Below are 21,516 nucleotides of genomic sequence, written 5' to 3' on the forward strand. Positions count from 1 at the left end.
ATCTGAGTTTTCAATTTTGGATCGCCACCTAGAAGCTTTATATGTTTAAATTTTGTGCTAAAATAAAGTTTAAGAATTTCGAATATGAATATAAAACAAAATTCTTCTTTTTTTATAATTTAAAATCTACTGAAAATGCATGTGATTTTCGAGAAACATTATTCACATTTTATATGAAATGTGAAACCGAATTTGAGCCAGGATTTCAAAGCAGCTTTCCATTCTTAATTTCTTATGATTACTCGAACTGAAAATCAAGAATCTTAACTTGATACAGAATCAGAAATACGAAAATATGTCGAAATATAATATTTGTTATGGGAATATGGAACCAGAAACTTCAAAATGGGTTTGATTTAAAATTTAATATTCAGAACTGAATTTCTATAATCCGATTGCCAGGTTGCCTTGTTTTAACCGGATTGGCCCGGATATTCAATATAAAATTTGGGAAAAGTCCGGTCCGCCCCGTTTCCCGGATTTCATTGAAAAAACCCGGATTTTTCCCGGGTTTGTTATCATTCTCATTCTTAAAATAAACTAAAAAAAAACAAATTGTGTAGTAATTTTTTTTTTAACTATGCGTCCAAAATTTTTGCAGCAAGTATCAAAAAAATAATCATGAAAGGTTTTTTATAGTTTATTTTTATAGACTTTTGATGAGCAATTTCTAGGTTTTGACTAAAATTACCCGGTATTACCTGAATTTTGGTCGACAATTTTGAAATCAAATACCTGGCTTTTGCCAGGTTTTAATACAAAACAGCATGGATTTGTCCGGCCCGGATACGTGCTGAAAAAAATCTGACAACCTTATTCTATGAAGCAGTGGGAAAATTTTGAAAACTGTAGCAGATTTTAAGCTTGGGATGGATTTTTAAGGTTTTTGCATTAGTTTTTAGTCCAGATAGTTACTCTTGAATATCTTTGCTCTATTATCATAATTTGATTATGAATTTAAAATTTTGGGTCTAGAGTAAAATACCTCGCTTGCTTTTTTGGACCCTCATGGGGGGGGTTTAACCCCCAAAACCCCCCCCGTTCCTACGGCCATGAACTAAGTTATGGTTAAAAAAATTTTCATATCTTTTTTAAAGGTCAGACTATTTGGTGAATCACCAGAGAATGATGAAACTTTAGCTAAAGCTCTTTACAAGTTAGTCTTTAAAAATATTTCAAATAATTATCCATAAAGCAATTTCAACTGATTAGCTTTCAAATCAGCTTACCAGATAAACAATACGTTGTCCTATAACAGAGATACGCGTGAAATAAAAGTGTTTGATTTAGAATAGGGGTGAGCAATCTTTTGAAGCAACGGGCCACATTTGATTTGAAATTCGTTCGGCGGGCCGCATTTAAAACAACATTTAGGTTAAAAATAGTTTGCAGTGCTTTACGTATTTTTTTATAACGACAAATTTTTAACAAAAATAAAACTGAAAAAGGATAAATAAAACGAATTCATGTACTTGTATAAACATGTTTGAAAGTATAAGGTGATTAATCCAGCCAAAATCAAATAACCACTAAATCTTGAATAGAGATCCATAATGTTTAAATTTATTTTGAATGTTAAGCGAATATTCTTTTTGACAAAAGGGAAACATCATTTGCTTCCCTTTTATTTATTTAAAACGAAAATTTTTGAAAGTCTTTCTATGGTTCGTAAAAAACTTTGAACCGTTTTCTGAGAATACCTCGTTTTCGTTCGAACAAATGCTATGGCATTTTTCGTCATCACTTCCATTTGAAAGTTTCATCAACACGATTTTTTGTCGTGAAGCCTAATTTTTGTTTTCTAGAAACGTTGATTATTTTTTAATTAGAAGTTCCATATGAATTCATTGCATTGAAATATTGAGCAAGGATTAAAAATCATGAAAAAAATCGTTCGGTTCAAGAAAATTTTTACAGATTGAATAAATTTTCTTAGATAATTTAATTTAAATACCTCAGGGATATGTCTTCTAAGGCTAAATCATGAAAATCTGATGACTTTAGTAATGTGGATTTCTTATTTTCAAGTAAAATGATTCAATTCAATCGATGTTTGGCATGATTTGCGAATCACATTTTTCCGAGAAGCAAGGATACTCAGAATTGATTTTGACTTATGCGGAGGCGCTGAATCCAAATATTCAATGAGTTTCTTTTTTGTCAGCTCTAGTTTTCGAAATAACTTTGAAAAATAGGTAAAAAATAAGTGATTCAATTTCTGTACTTATTTGACAAAACTGTAAAAAACAAAAACATATTGACTCAATGATTAACTTTCTCAAAACCGTGGGTAATTTTGAATTCTGAGAAAAAAGTAATGGAAGTTCCCATTTTGTTATTTTTTCCAAGGCTGTAAAAACTGGAGTTTTGGCGAAATTTTAAAGAAAAATTGATCTAAATTTAATCTTCGATATATTTAGAACCGCAAGTCAAATGATTTCACTGTTTTCAACAAAGTTGTTGAATGAGTAAAAATCTTTGATATCCATCATTGAATTACTTCCTCAAATGATGTCAGAGCAAAATGTATTATTCTTTGGAATTTCTATAAATTGTAAAATTTAATTTTTTGAAAGCGTTGTATCTCTCATACAAGAATATCTTGGCAATATCTGAGTCCTTGATTGAATGAAGGATAGTAAATTGATTCAAAATCAGCTTTTGGTTTTAATGAAACAAAGGCACCAGAAATGCTGTTTCCCTTAGTAATCGTTACAAGCTTATTTTGTCGAATCACAGAATTACAGATATTATTTTTGTCGAGAAATCCTACAAGAAAGTCAACAATCTGGATGATTATGGGGCAAATGTAACTGCAAATAAGCGACGTGTATATTTGATCAAGTAATTAATACATTTTTTTTGGTTCAGTAGGGACTGTTATTTAATGATTATTAACAATCTTTTTTTTTTTAAAAAATCGTGAAATAAATTTAGTTTGAGATAAGCTTTCCGGGCCGCACAAACATGTATCGAGGGCCGCATGCGGTCCGCGGGCCGCGGGTTGCTCATCCCTGATTTAGAAGACTGATCCCAAACTTTTGGCCGTTGCACCATACTATGGGGTGATCCCAAGCTTTTGAACGATGACTTAAGTAGCTATGTTATATAAATAAATGTTTTTTAATAAGTATGAAAAAAGGATTCGAATGCAATTCGAATTTTGAAATTTGGTCCACCCCACCCTGAGATGATCGGGTTTGAATTTTGAGTTCGGTTTTTGGAAAATGTCTCAACTTTAAGCTGAATTTAAGTCATATAAACACAACATTGTCAGTATTGACTTCATTTTGTCTTATAATACAAAGAAGGTTTTGCTCAAGATCTCAAGAATGAGATAAAATGAATTCCAATATGAGAGGCCGATCAAAATTTTCATGTCTTTGAGGGGGTGATCCCAAACTTTTGGCCGGCAGTGTAGGTATCCTGGTTTCTTTGTATTGCCTCTTCCGGTCAAATTCCTTTATTTCTTTAGTATCACAATTTCATATCATTCGGTACCTTATAATTTGACTCTAATTTGACACGTGGTCGTACCTTCCGTTTTTTATTACCAGTCTCATAGGAAAAAATAGAAAAAAAGGAAAATAGGAAAAAAATATACCGAATAATAAAAATGATGTGTTATGTTCTGATAAAAATAAATTTTAATCTAAAAATATTGAAATCGACAAACATGTCACAGAAAATTTACTGAACACTTTAAAAAAAATTGTTAATTTACCTTAAAAATTACATTAATGTATTTTTTTTTTAATTTTATCTTTCCAAGGTTATAAAAATATTGAAGTATTCATCACCGAATTTGACGGGAATTTATGATCATAAGAGCAAATTCATCGGTGTTGGGAAAAAGTGTTAGAAATTTTGAGACTTGTTGCACATTTTGAAAATTTCACCATGCAAAAGTGCTTTCAAGATCTTTGGGCGTTGTATTTGTTTACAGCATTGTTCAGCCGCATTTGATGGAAATATTACTATTTTTGCAAAAAACTTGAAGGCCACAGATCTTGAAAATGTTTTTGCATGGCAAAATTTTCAAAATGTGCTCAAAGTGTCATAATTTCTACCACTTTTTCCCAACACTAGTGAACTTGCTCTAACGAATTATTTCGCTAGATGATCGTTTTGGTCCAACCAGAGAGGAGTAGGTGTGTGCTTGAACGATGAAGTGAGGAAAAATTGGTGCTCTGGGGTTGGACAGGACATCGTAAATAAATAAGCTTGAACCACTTTGCACTGCATTTCGTATGCATGCACTGCTTAAATTCATTTATAGAATAAAACATCTTTTACATTATATTTTTTTTTAAATTAAAAACAATTTCTCAAGCTAAGAAAGAATACCTCTCGAATTTAAATTCTCACCAAGGAAGTCAATCAACATACCGTAAAACGGGGTAACGTTGACCACCGGGGTAAATTTGACCAACAATAAACTTTTGCACATAATCATCAATAACTTAGCCTTTAGTTTGAATTTTTGAAACTGTTTTCTACGTTTGAAAGCCTTTTAATTGAGGATGAAATAGGCAAAATTCGGTTTGTATTTATTTTTTTTTGTTAGTAAAAAATCTCATTTCAAAATCTTTGAATATCTATTTTTTCAAGGCTTACAAACAAACAGCTCTCCCGGTGATACCAAAAAGCATTTAGAAGCAAACGGGTTTTTGAATGTGAAAGAATACCTTTTTTCTTTGTATATGTACAGTTATAGTGCTATTTTTATAATCATTTAATGATACATTTTTGATATTTAAAAAATAAGGAAATTTACAAAGAGTAAGCTTGTATTGAACAAATGGATAGGAACCCCATCAAATGGTTAACTTTTAAAAAAAATGAAAATTGAAATAATGGGAGGATCTAGAGGAATGTGTGAAGGTAAAATTTCATTTGTATTTTGAAGCTAAAATTATTTAGCAATTGTTATAATTTTTGCCCCTAAATGTACAGCATCATTGATCTTTTTTCGATTACAAAAGTTTTTAAAAGAAAACGTTAAAAAGCGAGGTAAAATTTATAAACTAGCATTTGTAAATATTATGAAGGTGTTTTGTATCCTTCACGATAAAAAAAAAACTCGTTAAAACCATCAAAATAGAGACTGATCAATGTTACCCCAAAGCAGAGACAAAATCGATTTTTGAATCAAATTTATAATAGTCTAATAAATTTCTGCAACCATGTTTTACGTTCATAGGAGTCCTATATTGGTTTTGAAAATATGAAACATGGCACATTACTCTTAACAGCAAAAATAATCAAAAAATATTGAAAAAAGTGATCAATTTTACCCCGGATTACGGTATTAAAAATTCCATCACATACTAGAGCGAAAAGAATTCAAATTAACAAAGATTTTTTTTATCAAAATTTCACAAGCTTTTAAAAACTAGGTTTTTGAGCTAGTAGTAACTGTTTTGGCAATAATTCTCCTCTTCCTCCACAAAAAAAAACAATACTCATCCGTCTTTCTCGATTCCGGATCCCTTGGTTCCACTCTTGAAGGTTTAATTTCATAATGTCATTGTCGCTTGAAGAGTTGCTGCATCTAGTCGTTCTGATCCGGTGGGAATCATTTGAATCCTGTGGCATCAACTTGATTATGTGCAGTGGAAATTAGTCTTAGACGATTCCGTACGTGAGACATGTCCAGACGTTCCTGCTTTCCGCAAAATCCGGGGGACAATTCAAATAATTAAAAAAACGGATTCTTCTTCAAAACTTGAATTTAAATTTTTATGATTTTTCAGCTCCGAAAACCGTGTCCGTCACTCTCAAGCACAGCCTACCGAGTCTCCAGTGTTAGAATGTTTCAAAATTTAGGAAAAAATGGATGAAGTGGTAAAAACAACAACCGAAAAAGTATTGAACGAGGGGTAATTACGAAAATACGAAAGATATGAGCCGATCAGTGGGGTGACAATCTGGTTGTTCTTGCGAACAAGAATCTTTTTCTTTTTTCTATCCATCGGGAGAAACCAGAGAAACGTTTATGGTGTTTTCTTCTCAAAGCAGTACAGAGTTGAAAAAGTCGAAATTTGAACCAATGAGGGATCAGAATGATTGTTGTGTTAGTGTGCAAATCATTCATAATTCTCTAATGGCGTATTTTTTTTGATTCCGGATTTGGCTCTGGAACCGTCAGAATAAAAAAGCAAGTTTCGGGTTTCGAGTTATTCCATACGTAGGTGTGCGTGAGAACGAGCGCAATGTTTACATGCAGCTGTCATTTTGTTCTCCCTTCTGGATTTCTTCATTCGGTTCTTCACATCCGGATTGCCGTTTTTCGTGTCCGGATTGCACTGGACTGCAGATAGTACGATTTTGCTTGGCTGAGAGGTTCAAAATCGCGGCAATAATCATTTGCACGTTCATTATTTCAACTGTTTTGTTTTCAGCCAAAAACAGCTGTTTAATGTTTTGACAACAACGTTGAGAGTATTGGTGAACTTCTCGCAAAACTGACTTTTTTCTCAGGGCGACTCCGTCCCTTTTCCGAGCGAACCTAGGTTGCCTCTCGAGCAATAAATGAGCACGATGACAGCAGTTAGAGCGAACCTAGGTTGCCTCTAGTTTGCCTCCAGGTGAAAAAAAATACGGTATAAGATTTGTCATCAGTCCGGTTCCTTGACAGCAAAACGTCAGGTTTGTTATGGGCCCACAAAATCGTGGGCCCGTAATTTTGATGGTTGTCAATATCAATGACAAAGGATAGGGATGTCACCCCCTGGAGCTGATGCGTTTTGATGATAAAAAAAGAAATGATTCATGTGTTTTTCTTCTTGATTTTTATTGAAATATTCCTAGGTTTTGACCTAATTTGCCCGGATATTGTCCGGATTTAGGGTTTCACATTCAAATGCCCGTGCAGTAAAATTCTCGCAACCTTTACTTGGGAGTATCCTATTCTGATTCTTGATCAAGAACTGTCACTTAGTTTCAGTTCGATTTGCTTTAACAAATCCGGCAGTAAATCTGGAACGCAAACTGGTAAATATTGATTCATTGTAATTTTGCATTGCAACTAATTAATGTTGGTTTCTACACTTTTTTGTATTGAAAATTATTCGTTTACATTTTGTTAAGTAATGAAAGCGCACGCGAGAAAATTGTTTTATTTTCATTACTCAACTGGCTCGACTAGCTGGTTTTAAAACTTCTTCTCGGATGAATGTTCCTCAAAAAAAAAAAACTTCATTATTCCTTCCCATTACCGGAGGGCTACGCTGATGTCAAATGTGTGGGGAATCATCATCGCAAAACACACCTCAGGCGATTTGATGACACGGTTCACCCCCCGCAATCAAAGCTACTAAGCCAATATCGAAAACAAATGTTACGCTCTCTTGATCTTGCCAAACTTCAAACGATTCCGTCGCCATTTTCAGAACTTTATCCTGCGGCTCTTTGGCTTAGTTCAGTTCTTCGTTCCTCCGTTGGATGGTGCTGCAAAACTCAACGGAGAGTGTGCTTCTTCAAATTTCACAAAATTATCACATCCCGTTTTGAGCGGGGGAAGTTTTCGATATCGTATTTTTTTTTTCGAGCGAGCTCACAAGGACAAAACTTGGTTTGCTGCTCGTTGATGCCGAGAAATCTTTACGGATTGGTAAGTTTAACTTGCCGGGGGCCAGCAATGGTGGTGTTACGCTGAGCTGCCAGCAAAAACAGTTTGTGGAAAACTTCTGCGCGGTGTACCCATACTGGCTGCTTTCCGTGGTCCTTGTTGCTAATGGCCTCCCCTTAACCAGGACCGTTTCGGAGTACAAGGATTCACGGTGTTGGAGTGTAGACAAAGTTTTCACCCCAAGAATCACCCCACCCAGCTGGCCTCCAACCAGAGAGCTTGCATAGATATGCTGTATGTAGGTTGATAGATGACGTTAAATGTTTTGGAGGGGGGATAGGACGAGACTCTCGTCTTTCGATGTCACAAAATGCTAGCTAGATAGAACGCACAAACCCGTGATGGTGTTACAAATTACACCCCGGAGCGTTCTCTGACACAACATTAAAATTAAAGTTCAAACCCAAGCGGGAGCTGTGATTTCGAATCCTCGTAGGGTGGTACACAGCGGGACTCGGGCGAGTATCAGTGTAGCCAGAATTATTGGTTACTGAAGAACGAAAAAACCTACACAAAAAAACAAAAAAACATTTCGTTGTAGAAAAACTTGAAGGCTACAGATCTTGAAATTGTTTTTGCATGGCAAAATTTTCAAAATGAGCTAAAAGTGTCAAAATTTCTAACACTTTTTCCCAACACTAGTGAACTTGCTCTAACTGTTTATCGAAAAGCAGTTTTTTGAATCTTGAATGATTTTCATAAACCCATTTTTTCGGATTATGAATACTCTGACTTTATGCCAACTTGGTAGGCTATGATCCTTCAAAGCCGACGCGTTTTCTCTGTCAGCGAAAAATTTCCATATCTCGAAACTGTGAATTATTCTTCAAATTTTATGAAGTGCTGAAGATTGTTTTGCAATAAGTGATAAAGTGATTGCTGTTTGGAACAGATCAATAGCATGGTTAACTTCCCCGGGAACTGTGCCTCCCGGTGGCCTGTCGCAGAGCAGCCATGCAGTTCTAGATCCCTTGAGAACATCAGAGACAGACGTTTGGTAATGCTTTGGTAAGCCTGTTCTTTGTATATTTCATAAAGTCTGCTTCACATAGAATCTGGTAGCATCTTTTTATTTACTGCAGCGCCCCTAGTTGTCACATCGCGAATCTATTGGCAGTGTTTTGATCCGGATGGTTTGTTTACTTAGTGGTGAAAATTTCATCAAGATTTAAGCAGTCAGTTAAACGTTGTCGACGATGAAACGCGAAAGGCTAGAGAAAAAATCTACACACTCACATAGAGAATCCGACGTGGTCAGGGTTAAAGATCGCGAAATTCCTGAAATATCCAAAATCGACTGCAAATTCGGTGCTACAGCGTTACCGGGAGACCCTTACGGTGGATCGAGCAAAACAAACCAGGCGTAAAAGTGGAACATATGACCTGACGCTGCAAGGAAAGGTAATTCGATCAGTTCACAATAATCCTGGAATCTCCTTGCGTGATTTGGCGAAAAAGTTCAAGACGAACCACAGTACAGCTCGACGACGCTGAAACAAAACCTTGTTGCCAAAACAAAGGTCGAAAGGACGAAACTTACGTCAAAATGGATTTTGGACAAATACCCGGTAGCAAATTTTACCTTGCGAAGCGTAAAGGGAATGTTGCGGGTAGATTCAAGTTTATTTTCGCAGATAAATTTGCTCGTAAGTTGATGATTTGGCAAGGGATCTGTAGTTTTGGGAAGAAGACTAAGATTTTCATCACTGGGGACACAATGAATGGAAATGTTTACAAAGAAGAATGTCTCCAGAAGAATTTCTCCAGAAGAATGTCTCCAGAATGTTCTGGCCGGACCTGGCAAGCTGTCACTACAGCCGAGATGTCGTTAAGTGGTATAAGGAGAACAAGATCGATTTTGTTGAAAAAAGTATCAATCCACCAAACTGTCCGGATTTTCGTCGCATCGAGAAATATTGGGCAATAGTTAAGGGCAAACTGAAGAAATGTGGCAGAACCATGAAAAAAACCGCTCAAATGGAAAAGTGGTGGAACAAGATGGCGAATGAGGTTACCAGCAGTACTGTGCAGAAAATAAAGGGTGGTATCACAAAAATAGTTCAAAAATTCATCCGAAAAACTGACGAATGATTTTTATGTATTTTTCTCCTTAAAGTGCAATAAAAACCCTACAAAATGACATTTTTACTTTTGTTGTACGTTATTTCTTTTCGGAGAAATGATCTATTTTATCACACCAGATTCTATGTGAAACTATTATGTAAATAATAGCATTGAGAATATTTCCAATAAGTTGCCACAATTGTATGATCTTGTTTTTATGAAAACATCAAGTCTAGAATCAATTTTCTCTGGAAATCAGGCATCCCTGCTCACCTGAAGGCCGCTTCATTGGGCCGGCCATACTGCGCGGAGGTTTCACGTGAAGTAACGACACTCAAATGGAAGGCGCGTCACATGCTGAGCGCGAAGGAAAACAGAATTACCCACCCATGCGTACCCGTTACGCGGATTATGGGTTCAAAATTGGTTTAAAAGAGGGAGAAAATTGAAAGGCGCACGAAAATTTCCAAACCAACATGTGTACTGTCCTACCAACATTCTACAATGATTTCCAGCGGATGACGGCGGCACCGAAATCAAATTCAATTTTCGTGATGATCAAAAAGTGGTTTGATGATTTGCACTGATTGTAAACAATAAAGGATTACCCGCAAGCAGAATGCTCTTTAACGAATCAGTCACTACAGATCTGCCAGGAGGGGGCCCAGGAGAGCTGAGGAGTGCCAAAGATGCCTCCAGCTATTTGTTGGTTCCCTCACTCATCACCCCGGATTTTTGTTCGGAAACTGCATGTTGATAGTGACATAACTCGCCAAACGAAGTGTGATGATTGCCTTTTTGGCTGCCTTCAGGATTGTGATTTCGGAACGCGCCGCCGCCACGCCAGCCAGAAACAGCTTTCAATTGCGTTTTGATAAACATTTGCCCGCTGGGCGTTTTGCTATCCTACCTATGAACGGTACATGTATTGTGCCTAACTTGGGGGGCTACAGATGAATGTAATGTTTAATGAAGTATGACTGCCGTTTAAAACTCGACCGGGCAATCTTCAATGAACTCTGGTAAGGGCGAGTAACGCAGACTGGTCAATGGAATTGTTTAACATTCAGCATCCATTCTTGTTCAACCCTAAATTGATGTGAATTGGCAAATTTTATAATTTTTTCAAGCCTTGGATATTTACAAAATTCACCAACAATGAAGCCCGAATCAATAAAACAACAAAACTTAGCTTTTTTAGCATAGCATTTTAATAGCATATTCGACCAATATAGGCGCTTGTTACCTTCATGTGTGAATTAGTTTGGTAAGGTTTTGTTAGTTACCATACTTAACTAACTAATCCTATGACAATTTTTGGATATTTAAAAAACGGCCATTTTCTATGAGAAAGCCTGTATAGAACAAATGGCTAAAAACCCTATCAAATGACTAAGTTTGAATAAAAAAAGAACATAGGAACAGTGGGAGGACCTAGGGAATTGCATGAAGGTAAAATTTCATTTGTTTTTGAGGCCAAAAAATATCGAGAAACGTTTATAATTTTGTCCCTAAATGTATGCAACAACATTGTACATCTTTTGAGTATATTTGTTTTTGAAAGAAAACATTGATAAATTCAATTTAGTTCAAACAAAAAATTACTGTTATTGATATTTTCGGCCTTCAGAGCTAATTGGCATCAAAACAATAATTTTGAAGATGTTAAGATACGTTAAAACCATAGTGATCAAAGTTACCTCGAAACATGAAATCTGGTTTTGTAACTGACATTTAGTTATATCCACTAATGTCGTTTGAATATTCTGCTATCAATGATCATGTCTCAGTAAGTATCTTAAAACTTTTAAGTGTTTCAAAAAGCAACCCCATCCAAAACATTCGAAATTGAATTAAAAATGTGATCAATTTCCCCTAGTTTACGGTACCGCTATATCTGTTTTTCTAAAAAAAAAAACAGAATTCTGAATGATTGAACAAATTATTTCTTTTTAGATTTCGTTTATCCTAGGCAAAAAGGGGAGATAAATGCGAATTATTAACATACCTTGACTTTGCGATGAAGTATGAGAACCCCATGATGATTTGTAGGATGAATCTGTGAAAGAAATAAAAAGAGAATGTTTGTAATTACACTTGAGTAATACACAGAAAATATGATAATCATTCAAATAAAAATTTGGTGTTTAAATACTGTGATTAATCCTCAAACATCGTTCCACTCAGGCAAATTCTTATTATAATTTTCATAAGATGCGCCTTATGAATCACCTTTTAGAGTGCAAAATTGGTTTTTCATTTTTCGGACTGAGTCGATTTGGGGTCATTTTTGAATTTCTCAAACCCTGGGGTCTCAAAAGCTCCGTTTTGGTCTAAAACTAATGCATAATTTTTTACTGAATTTTTAAGTAACGGTTACATGAGTAAATTTGAACTTTAAGATTTGTATGGGAAAATTTAATATTTTCTACTGAAAAATCAATATCATTTTTGTTTCTTTCGTGGAACCGAGCCTGCTTATGGTTTTATGGCAATTTATAAATTTCCTAAAGGAAACTTTCCGTCGCACAACTATGTTGAAGACTGTAACTTCGTAATTTGTTAGACAATAAAGTTATAAGGTGATGAATGGGGGGGTATGTCTTTTGGCATTGATAAACAAAAAATTCAATTGACATCACTGCTGGGTGCCTAGCGAGGTATTGCAAGACTACTTTTCATGCAATACTTCGCGAGGCTCCAGCGATGATGTCAATTGAATTTATTGTTTATCAATGGGAAAAGACATACCCCTGTTAAAAAGCTAATAACTTTCATGCCTCATAAATTTCGATCTTCAAAAAAGTTGTGCGGCGGAAAATCTACCTTAGGCAACTTATAAATTGGCCCAAAAACCATAAGCTAGCTCGGATTGACTGAAGAAACAAAAATGATGTTGATTTTTCAGTACAAAATATTAAATTTCCCCATACAAATCTTAAAGTTCAAATTTGCTCATGTAAACGTTCTTAAAAATTCAGTAAAAAAATATGGATGAGTTTTAAACCAAAACGAAGCTTTTGAGACCCCAGGGTTTGAGAAATTCAAAAATGACCCCAAATCGACTCAGTCTAATGAGGCAGCCGAAGAACTCACTGTTAATTTTTTTTTTTTAATGCATGGTTAAATGCGATTGTGGTCTTTTAAATGGTAAGATTGAGATGAAGTTTCAATTTTTTCTAAATTGGAATATATTTACGTACTTAAAATCCATTAATGGTTTACTTTTCAGCATACTGACCGGCAAACAGCGCTAGGTCAATGAACCGGATGCGGCAAAAAAATTGTTGGAACCGGGTGTCGATTTGCTGCTGAGTCCAATCGAAAATTTGGATTCAATTTGTTGCTTCAACAATATTCAAACCAGGTGGGTCCATTCATGAACTCGACCATACTTGAGTCCATTGTACGTATTTTAAGACTTCAAACCTCGTGCACAACTTCTAAAAAAACAGTTTTTATGATTTTGTCTTATTCAATAAAGTATAATAACACGATTTTGTTATGTTGTTTACATAATAGAAATTTAAAGATGAAATGTATTTCCAAATATCGATTTGTTCAAAACAAGTCATTAGATTTAAACATTTTTTTTATCACCAAATCACCAAATTAAGTTAAAAATATTTTGAAAATAAAAATTATTGATATGACTGAAATTTAACCCTTTCATTTGCCCGATGTAAGGGTGCTTAAGGGGGGGGGGGGGGGGGGGGGGGGGGGGGTTAGGGTATAACGGGTATAAAAAACACCATTTTCACGATTTTTTTCTAGAGCTATCGTTCAAACAAATGTATTCAAATTTTTTGCATTATACAAAGCATTGTTAAAAGAACATTTAGTAATTTTTTCGTAGAAAAATATTGAAAAATGAGCCGGTGACGGAGCATTTTCGAGGATGCCTTTTAGAAAACAGGATTTGCGGTGGACACTGTATCTCAGCACAGAATCATCTGAAGTCAAAAAATCAGAGCAAAATATTTTATATAGATGTTTTTCTGGACCCCAACGTTTTTATTTAACTTAAAAATATTTTTATTAAATTTTTGTGGCTGTTTGAAGTAAAAACTGCAATTTTTCACTTAAAAATCCGCCATTTTTCACCTCTAAAATCTCCCCAAAGTAAAAAAAATCAAAAAAGAAAAACGTTGGGGTCTGGTATTTTATATGTAGAAAATATGTTCCAAATTTGAAAAGAATCGGATAAGTAGTTTTCAAATGGCGATGTCCACGGACTTTAAAAATGTGCTTTCGAGAAAAACGCGTTTGAAGTTTCTGCTCTTGCTTTCTTGCAGTATTAGATAGGATGAGATAAAGGCCTATAACTTCTACAGTTTTGCATCAATTGACTTGAAAATTTGACACAACATTCTTGAAATGTTTTACAATAAGAAAATAAAAAAATAAATAAAATCGATTTTTTGAAAGTGTTAGACCCTACCCCCCCCCCCCCCCTCCAACCCCTTAATCGGAATAGCGCACGGCACCCTTTCAAATAAACGAATTTCAAATCAAATCATTTGCCCGTTTATTTATCCACGCAATGTGCAAAAGTTCACTATTCTACTAACTACATAAATGCTGAATGTTCTTATACGAATATAAATTGAAATAACATCATGAGAAAACAAACTATCAGCGAGCGCGGGGGCTAAAACATGCTGAAAATAAGCCGAAAAACAAGCACCTGATGGCGCTTGTTTGGCGTTTGGCGAATGTGTTTCGACATTCACTTGCGAATCAATTCATCCAACGTGGTGAAAATAAAAAACGATCCAACTGAACGCGGCGAATGTTTCGGGCTTCGTTTCGTTCACCCAAACGTATTCAAAGTTCATGCATTCGGGATTGCAATTGTTAGTGTTCATTCTGGTGTGTGAATTTTTTCCTTTCCCGATTGCTTCGATTGGCAGTTAGAACTGAATGAGTTCACCACGGATTGCAGATTGAATGTACTTCGATCCGATTTTTTCCATGCCTGGATATGAGGTCACAGCAAGCTGTGCTCGAGGAAGGACGTATTTTTTTCAAAGTCGCGTTTTCCCGTTTGTATTTTCGCGAATATACATTTTGGTGAATTTTAAGTGTTTTGGGATTTCTAGATAGTTACATATTACAAATTATTTAAATGATTTAAAATTACTTGCTGTGAAATGAATTAGATGCTTGTCATTTCTGAATCGTGCGAGAGGGGAATCAATCGTTGGTGAAAAATTAATTCTATTTCTGGTCGTTGTCATTTTCAAGTTTAACATCAAATACGTTAAGTTTCGGTTAGAGGGATATCAATAATTTTATGATCGTGCGTGCATCAATCGATAAGTGTATTGCCGGTTTTCGAAAAATACTCATGTAGATATCTTCGAGTAGAAGAAAGGAAATAAAACAAACTGGAAGTCTGAGAAACATTTTCTTTCGGTTAGTTCGCTCGTTTTTGCTTTTTTCTAGTTCTTGGCAGAGCCTACTAATTATGTTCAAAGGTAAACGCGAACTATCAATTGGCGGTTGATGTTAGGTGAATTGAGGGAACAGTGATATTGAGAACATTTGAAATCAGCCAGTTTCAAGATGACCGGAACCAGAAAGAATTATTAAATAAAATAACGCTTTCACTTTTGATTGGAGTTTGGATAGATCGTTTTTTTCTAAAATTGTTCCTTTAACCCAAATCATAGTTGAAAAGAGAATTGATTATGTTTCCCTTAATACATGCTTTGAAACTTCCATTCAGGAGAATATAGTGAACAAGAAAGATCAAATGGAAAATATTTACATATTATATGACAGCTCACTTTAATGGATAGTCAACAAAATTGAGGATTATTTAAATAAGATAACTACGTTTAAAAATCAAACTGATTCAATTTGGAAGTAGGATTCCAGGATTTCAAATTATATGCGCCAAAATATTTTTTTTTAATGTCAATTTGAGCATTACAATGAAGTTGATATTTATTTACTTCGTGTTAAAAAATTTTACTCCTAGTTTTTCAAAATAAAAATCTAAATTATTCTTTGTACGTCTTATATATTGATAATTTTTTGGCAATTTCGGGAATTCTTTTTAATGGAAAATGAGAAATAATGAAACATCTTTTTCAGTCAGTAGTTAAAAGTCAACAAATAATTCAAATTTAAACTTTATCAACAGTAGTAACCCATTTTTTAACCCATTTTTTTCTGTTTATTTTTAGATGGAATTGATTTTTTCAAAATTTGCAGGTTTCAATATGAGATAAAGTGTAGAATTGCATTAATGAATTTTCAAAACCACCTTCTTCAACTATCACATCTGACAATTAATTCCAAATGTTTAACAAAAAACCAGGTTAGTGTTATTCATTGACAAAATTTTTAGATACCAATGTTTTGTTTTAATTATACTTTGAAGCATGATCCGTCTCTTAATTCTGAAAAGTTGTACTTGGAAATACATAAATATAACAGGAAAAACAGCTAGAAAAATAAGTTAGCTTCCGACTTAGTTTCAGACAGCTCGAGAGCTTTTAACTACTGCCTCATAGATTTTTTTTTTATTTGGTTGGATTTTAACTTCTTCAAGTCATTCATCCCTTGCCTCATAGATAGAAATAGGAGTTTCCTTACACTGCAAAAAATCCACACTTTGTGTTTATGTTTCTCTACACATACGTTCTTCGATTTCTTCTGCTATATGAAACAAATAAGATTTATCTTTGAATTATAGCTTGTATTTGCAGAAAATATTAAGTTTATTTGTTGACACATAGCTTCTATGATGTTCATCTTTGAAAGATTTCTCGAATTTAAAATGGCTACAAATGAAAAAAAACACGTGTTGTCGAGGAGTACCCAATCTTTGGTTTATCAATTAAATACAGTATTAGGTAAGTAATTTTTATTATAAAGTTCAATTAGATTTTTGAGCATACAAAGACTGCAGAGTATACATTTTAAATTTTATCTCTTCCTCACAGTAAGACACTTCGTAAATTGGACCGTCGTTGTAAGAAGCGGTCGGCCCTTCAACGTTGATAAAACGCCAGACTGAAATCTAATCTAAGGTAAATTTTTAATTCCTGATTTTTGTCAAATACAATATGCGTTCATCTACTTTCAGATCAAACTTATCAAACCTCCGGTTTGGATTCGGAACATGAGTCTGTTTCAAACATACAGCTCAGACGATGGCCTACCCATGAAGGACAACAGTTAAAATGTTGTACGAGAATAATAAGATTTGTAATGAGTTCATATTAATTTTATCAACATTAAAATTTAATTTCGAAAACGAAAAAATTATACCGTGTCCGCTTTATTTTTAAACGCCGGAAAGTAGTTATGAAAAGAAAATTATAAATAATAAATTGCTGCCTATTTTAAGGCGCTTTCTATTACCTATGTGTGAAATTTTATAATGTTTATGTGTTACATATAGCACTGAAATATTTCCTTGAATTTATGTGTGGCACATATTTTTTAATTGGAAGACAAATTGCAAAAATCTATATAGGCTGACACATACCCCTAATGTGTGGATTTTTTGCAGTGTAGGAAATATCTACACTGCAAAAATTCAACACATTAGGGGTATGTGTCTGCCTATATAGATTTTTGCAATTTGGCTGCCAATTAAAAAATATGTGCCACACATATGTTTCAGGAAATATTTCAGTGGTATATGTACGACATGAACATTATAAAATTTCACACATAGGTTTTAAATGTGTGAAATATTCGTTTGGAGTTTGTTTTTGAGTCTACTTTCAGGCGTTTAAAATTGTGCAGTCGATTTTTTGTTTTCTCAATTCGATTTTTATGTTGATATAATTTATTTCTCAAAATGTTAACATGATTATTCTAGTTCAACAACTGCTGTCCATTATCGGTGGGTCATTGTCTGAGCTGTCCGTTTCAAGGATTTTGTTCTCAATCCAAGCCAGAGGTTTGATAATTTTGATCTGAAAGCATATGATTTCAATAGAAATAGAATCAATCAAATCAATTGAATTAAAAACTCACCTTTGCAAGCGATTATTATTCATTTCTGAGAGTACCGTCCCAGGTGTTATCATCGTTTGAAGGCCGACCGCTACTCCCGCAGACGGTAAATTTTTAAAGTGTATAAAGTAAAAACAAAGATTTCGCGCTCCTTCGACAGCTCAAGTTTTTTTCCAATTTCAGCCATGTTGAATTCGTGAAATCTTTCAAAGTTGAAAATCATTAAAGTTATGTGTCAACATATAAATCTTATTTGCATCATATAGCCAATGAATTCAAAGAACATATGCGTGATGAAAAATGAAATGAAAGTGTCGATTTTTTGCAGTGTAGGAGCATAGAAGCTGTAGGAAAACACGATCGCACCATTTTTAAAAATGAATCCTGATCTGTAACCTCTCCCTTACTAATACAACCTTTTCCTTAGATATTTGAATAAAGATTCGTATAGACGGTTTTTATAGTTGTTGATATTGCCTTGATATTAGGTTTTGGAATATAAAGGAACAAAAGGTTGTTGATCGAAGCTAAAAAGTATCCTACCAATATCCTTCTTTCATGTTTTCTCTATTTACTACTAGGACGGGGCCGGCGTCGTACTATGTAGATAAAATAACGTGATCGGCGCCGTTCTTGATCTTTTGCTATGGGAGAGCATGAGTTTTGTGCATTGAGCTGCTAATCCAGTAATCATGGAATTGAAAATGCCTAAGTTGAGCAAGGCCTACTAAAATATGTTGTCTGAAGTCTGAAGTCAAAAAAGCCGTACTGCCCCTCATGGCAAGTCCGTCCCATTTGCGTTTTTATCATTAAATCATTCAGTTTACATTTTTTTGTTTGGAATATGTCGAAATGGTGAAACAGGAAGGTCATGAGGTTCTACTGTAGAATAACCTGTTTCTCTTTGATTATTTATCCACTGCAATAGGTACCTAGTTTTAATTAACTTCTGGTTCCTTTAGTTCGGTTAGAAAATAATGCGTGGCCAGGGTTGCCAACATTTTTTTTTCAATAATCAGGGAACTGATAAAAAAAATCAGACGAAATCCGGCTACGTAACAGAAACGGAAATTTCGCTCAAAGAGACCACCTTTTTTTGGTCATCGCTCCACATTTTCACTCTTATATCAAAAATTATCCATTACAAGATTCGGAACTCTTGCAGAAATCGACGGACAAAATCCAAAAGCGCCACCATCAAATGCTGCGGCAGAAATGCAACTATTCAGTAAAACACGCTAAGAAAAAAAAAACAATTTATATTACACGGTCGGAAAAAACTAGCATTTTGAAGGTTCATTTGCACAACAAACACACTGAGATCTTTCTCTACGTGGTCTTGGCTCTCCAAAATTAGCACGGTTTTTCGGTATCAGAGTCGTCATTCGCTATTCAAAGCTTTTTTTTCTTGGGGGCCGTTCAGATACCATGTGGATAGAAAAACGCAATTTTAGACCCCCTCCTTCCTCTGCTCGGACAAGCGTGGACGTTTGGCATACCCTAAACCCGTACTCGGATGTCCACGTGGACAGGTTTGAATTTTTTTTTTCTAAATCTCATTTGACAGTTAGAAAACAGTAAAACACTACTTTCTGCTTTTTTGTTATAGAAATGGCTGATTTTGAAAAAAAAGCGAAATAGCATTTCCTGATATGAAATAATTTTAAAATTTTAAATTTCTTAATTATGTTATTTATCACTTGCTTTCAAGTAGCTACTAGATGTTTAAACTTAAACTGGAAAACTTTGCAATTTTAAGATTTTGAATAAAACATCTGAATAAAACTAGATACAATTTATCTTCATCTGAATGAATTAAACTAAATTAAATTAAGACCTTGGTAAAACAATCTGTATTATATATCATGTATAACATAAATCAGGATCGCAATAAAAATAAATACTTGGCCAAGTCATCAAAACCCTTAATCGCAATATTCTCAGCACTGTTCCGTGGAATTTGAAATCAATGATCAGCCTCAACCAGATATGCAGTACAAATAAGTTATCTGTTAAAATTGAAGATTTTATTTTTAATTGAGGAATCTGAATGCGCAAAAACGAGTGAGGTTCTCAATTAAATTGAGTCAGTGGCATAGCATTTCTCCAAAAATTGGCGAAAGTATGTCAGAGTACATTTTGCAAATGTATTCCAAATTTGAACAAAAGCGTATTAGAGTGCATTTGAACCCCCCGGAACGAGGGGTACAAGTGAAAAATTCAATTATCGAGAAATGTTGACCTTTTCTGTCAGTAGATGGTGTTAAGGTTTGTTAAAAGATTGTCCGTTGGCGTTTATATGAAATATTTTAAGAGCTAGGTATCTTGGAATATATTATTTTTGCTTATATGTGTTGTAAGCCTACTTGGTTAAATAATTGTACTGAATCATAGCAATCGAAAGATTCCCTACAATTCTCTTTTTCAATAAGAATTAAAGGGAATCTTTCGATTGCTTTGATTCAGCCACATTTTCCCTTTTTCACTTCAACAATGGTATCTAATCTAGTTCCTTACTACACAGTAAACGAAAATTACCGAGTTTGGTAATTTCTTTACCGAAATCCTAACATGTGTAAATCGTTAAACTGTTCGGTAATTCGATTCTTCATTTACCGATGTTCGTTTATTTTTTACCGAAAAAATTACCGAACAGTTTAAAGATTTACACATGTTAGGATTTCGGTAAAAAAATTACCGAACTCGGTAATTTTCATTTACTGTGTACTAATTTTTTTTATCACATTCGAAAAAATCAGGCCAAATCAGGCATATTTTCAAAAAATCAGGGAAATACAATGGCTTATCAGGTTGTCATGCTGAGCCTCGAAAAATCAAGCAAATTCTGAAAAATCAGACACAAAATGAGAGTGTGTATGTGTTAGCTTTTCTTCTCCTTATTTCGCCAGTATTTTATCTTTTGTTTATGTTTGTCCGATTTTGCTTAAAATGTCATCGAAACAAGAAGCGTTACGCGAGCGCGTTGTACAGTTCTACGAACTGCACAAAAATCTCGGCAAAATTTTTAATCGCAGCGCACTAAATTGGAATGCGCACTCATGACTGCGACATTTGTGCGAACTTGTACATTCGTGCGACCTGTCAAATCAGTGTAAAATCTGTCGGAGTTCTACACGCTAACCTCTTTTCAGTCAACCTTCGTACGGATAACTGCGACTACAAAACATTGCACGAAATCCATTTTCAATGAAAGAGATAATATACAGTACATCATTTTAAAAGTGAAAATGTAGCACCTTCCACTGTTAACCATATTCTAAAATCCTCAACAACTACTCGCAAGCAAGGTAGTGGCAGACTAGCGAAAATTATGGACACAAAAGGACTTCGTTTTCTTACTCGTGCCTTCAACAACAAGGATTCTCTGAGCCAACGGAATGTCGCCAAAAAGTTCAAATGATCTCACCAGTACATTGACAAGACATTGAACAAAGTTGGAATTAAGTGTCAAAAGCAGACAAGAGTCCCAGAATACACTGAGGATCAGATTTCGACTCTTGAATCACAATGCCACTGGATGATATATAAAAAAATAATCCGGAAAAAGTTTTGTTTTGGACGACGAAAGTTACATCCCTCTTTCGAAGACGCACATCCTCGAAAACGATCCATACTATTCCAACGATAGTTCTTCTACATCTCCGAACATTAAATACAATTTCAAATATAAGTTAACCCTTGGTTTCATGATTTTTCATTTTTCCTTAAAAATCGTTTTCAACAGTTGGAAATGATGTGTACATTACGAAAAAAAATTAAAATAAAATACGATTTTTCAGATTTTCCATAGATTAATTGTTGCAAATTTATTACTTTAT

General features: G+C 34.5%; 1 protein-coding gene across 11 annotated transcripts in view; it reads right to left on the reverse strand.

Moving 5' to 3' along the window:
* LOC129758667 (DNA-binding protein D-ETS-3) overlaps positions 1 to 21,516 on the reverse strand; it is a 282,355-nt gene that overhangs the window by 97,942 nt on the left and 162,897 nt on the right. For all 11 annotated transcript variants that reach the window (XM_055756237.1, XM_055756239.1, XM_055756238.1 and 8 more), the window contains one exon: positions 11,706 to 11,756. In XM_055756237.1, the coding sequence (XP_055612212.1) occupies positions 11,706 to 11,756 (51 nt within the window). The remainder of the gene's footprint in view (positions 1 to 11,705; positions 11,757 to 21,516) is intronic.

Source organism: Uranotaenia lowii, chromosome 3, assembly GCF_029784155.1.
Source record: "Uranotaenia lowii strain MFRU-FL chromosome 3, ASM2978415v1, whole genome shotgun sequence".
NCBI lineage: Eukaryota > Metazoa > Arthropoda > Insecta > Diptera > Culicidae > Uranotaenia > Uranotaenia lowii.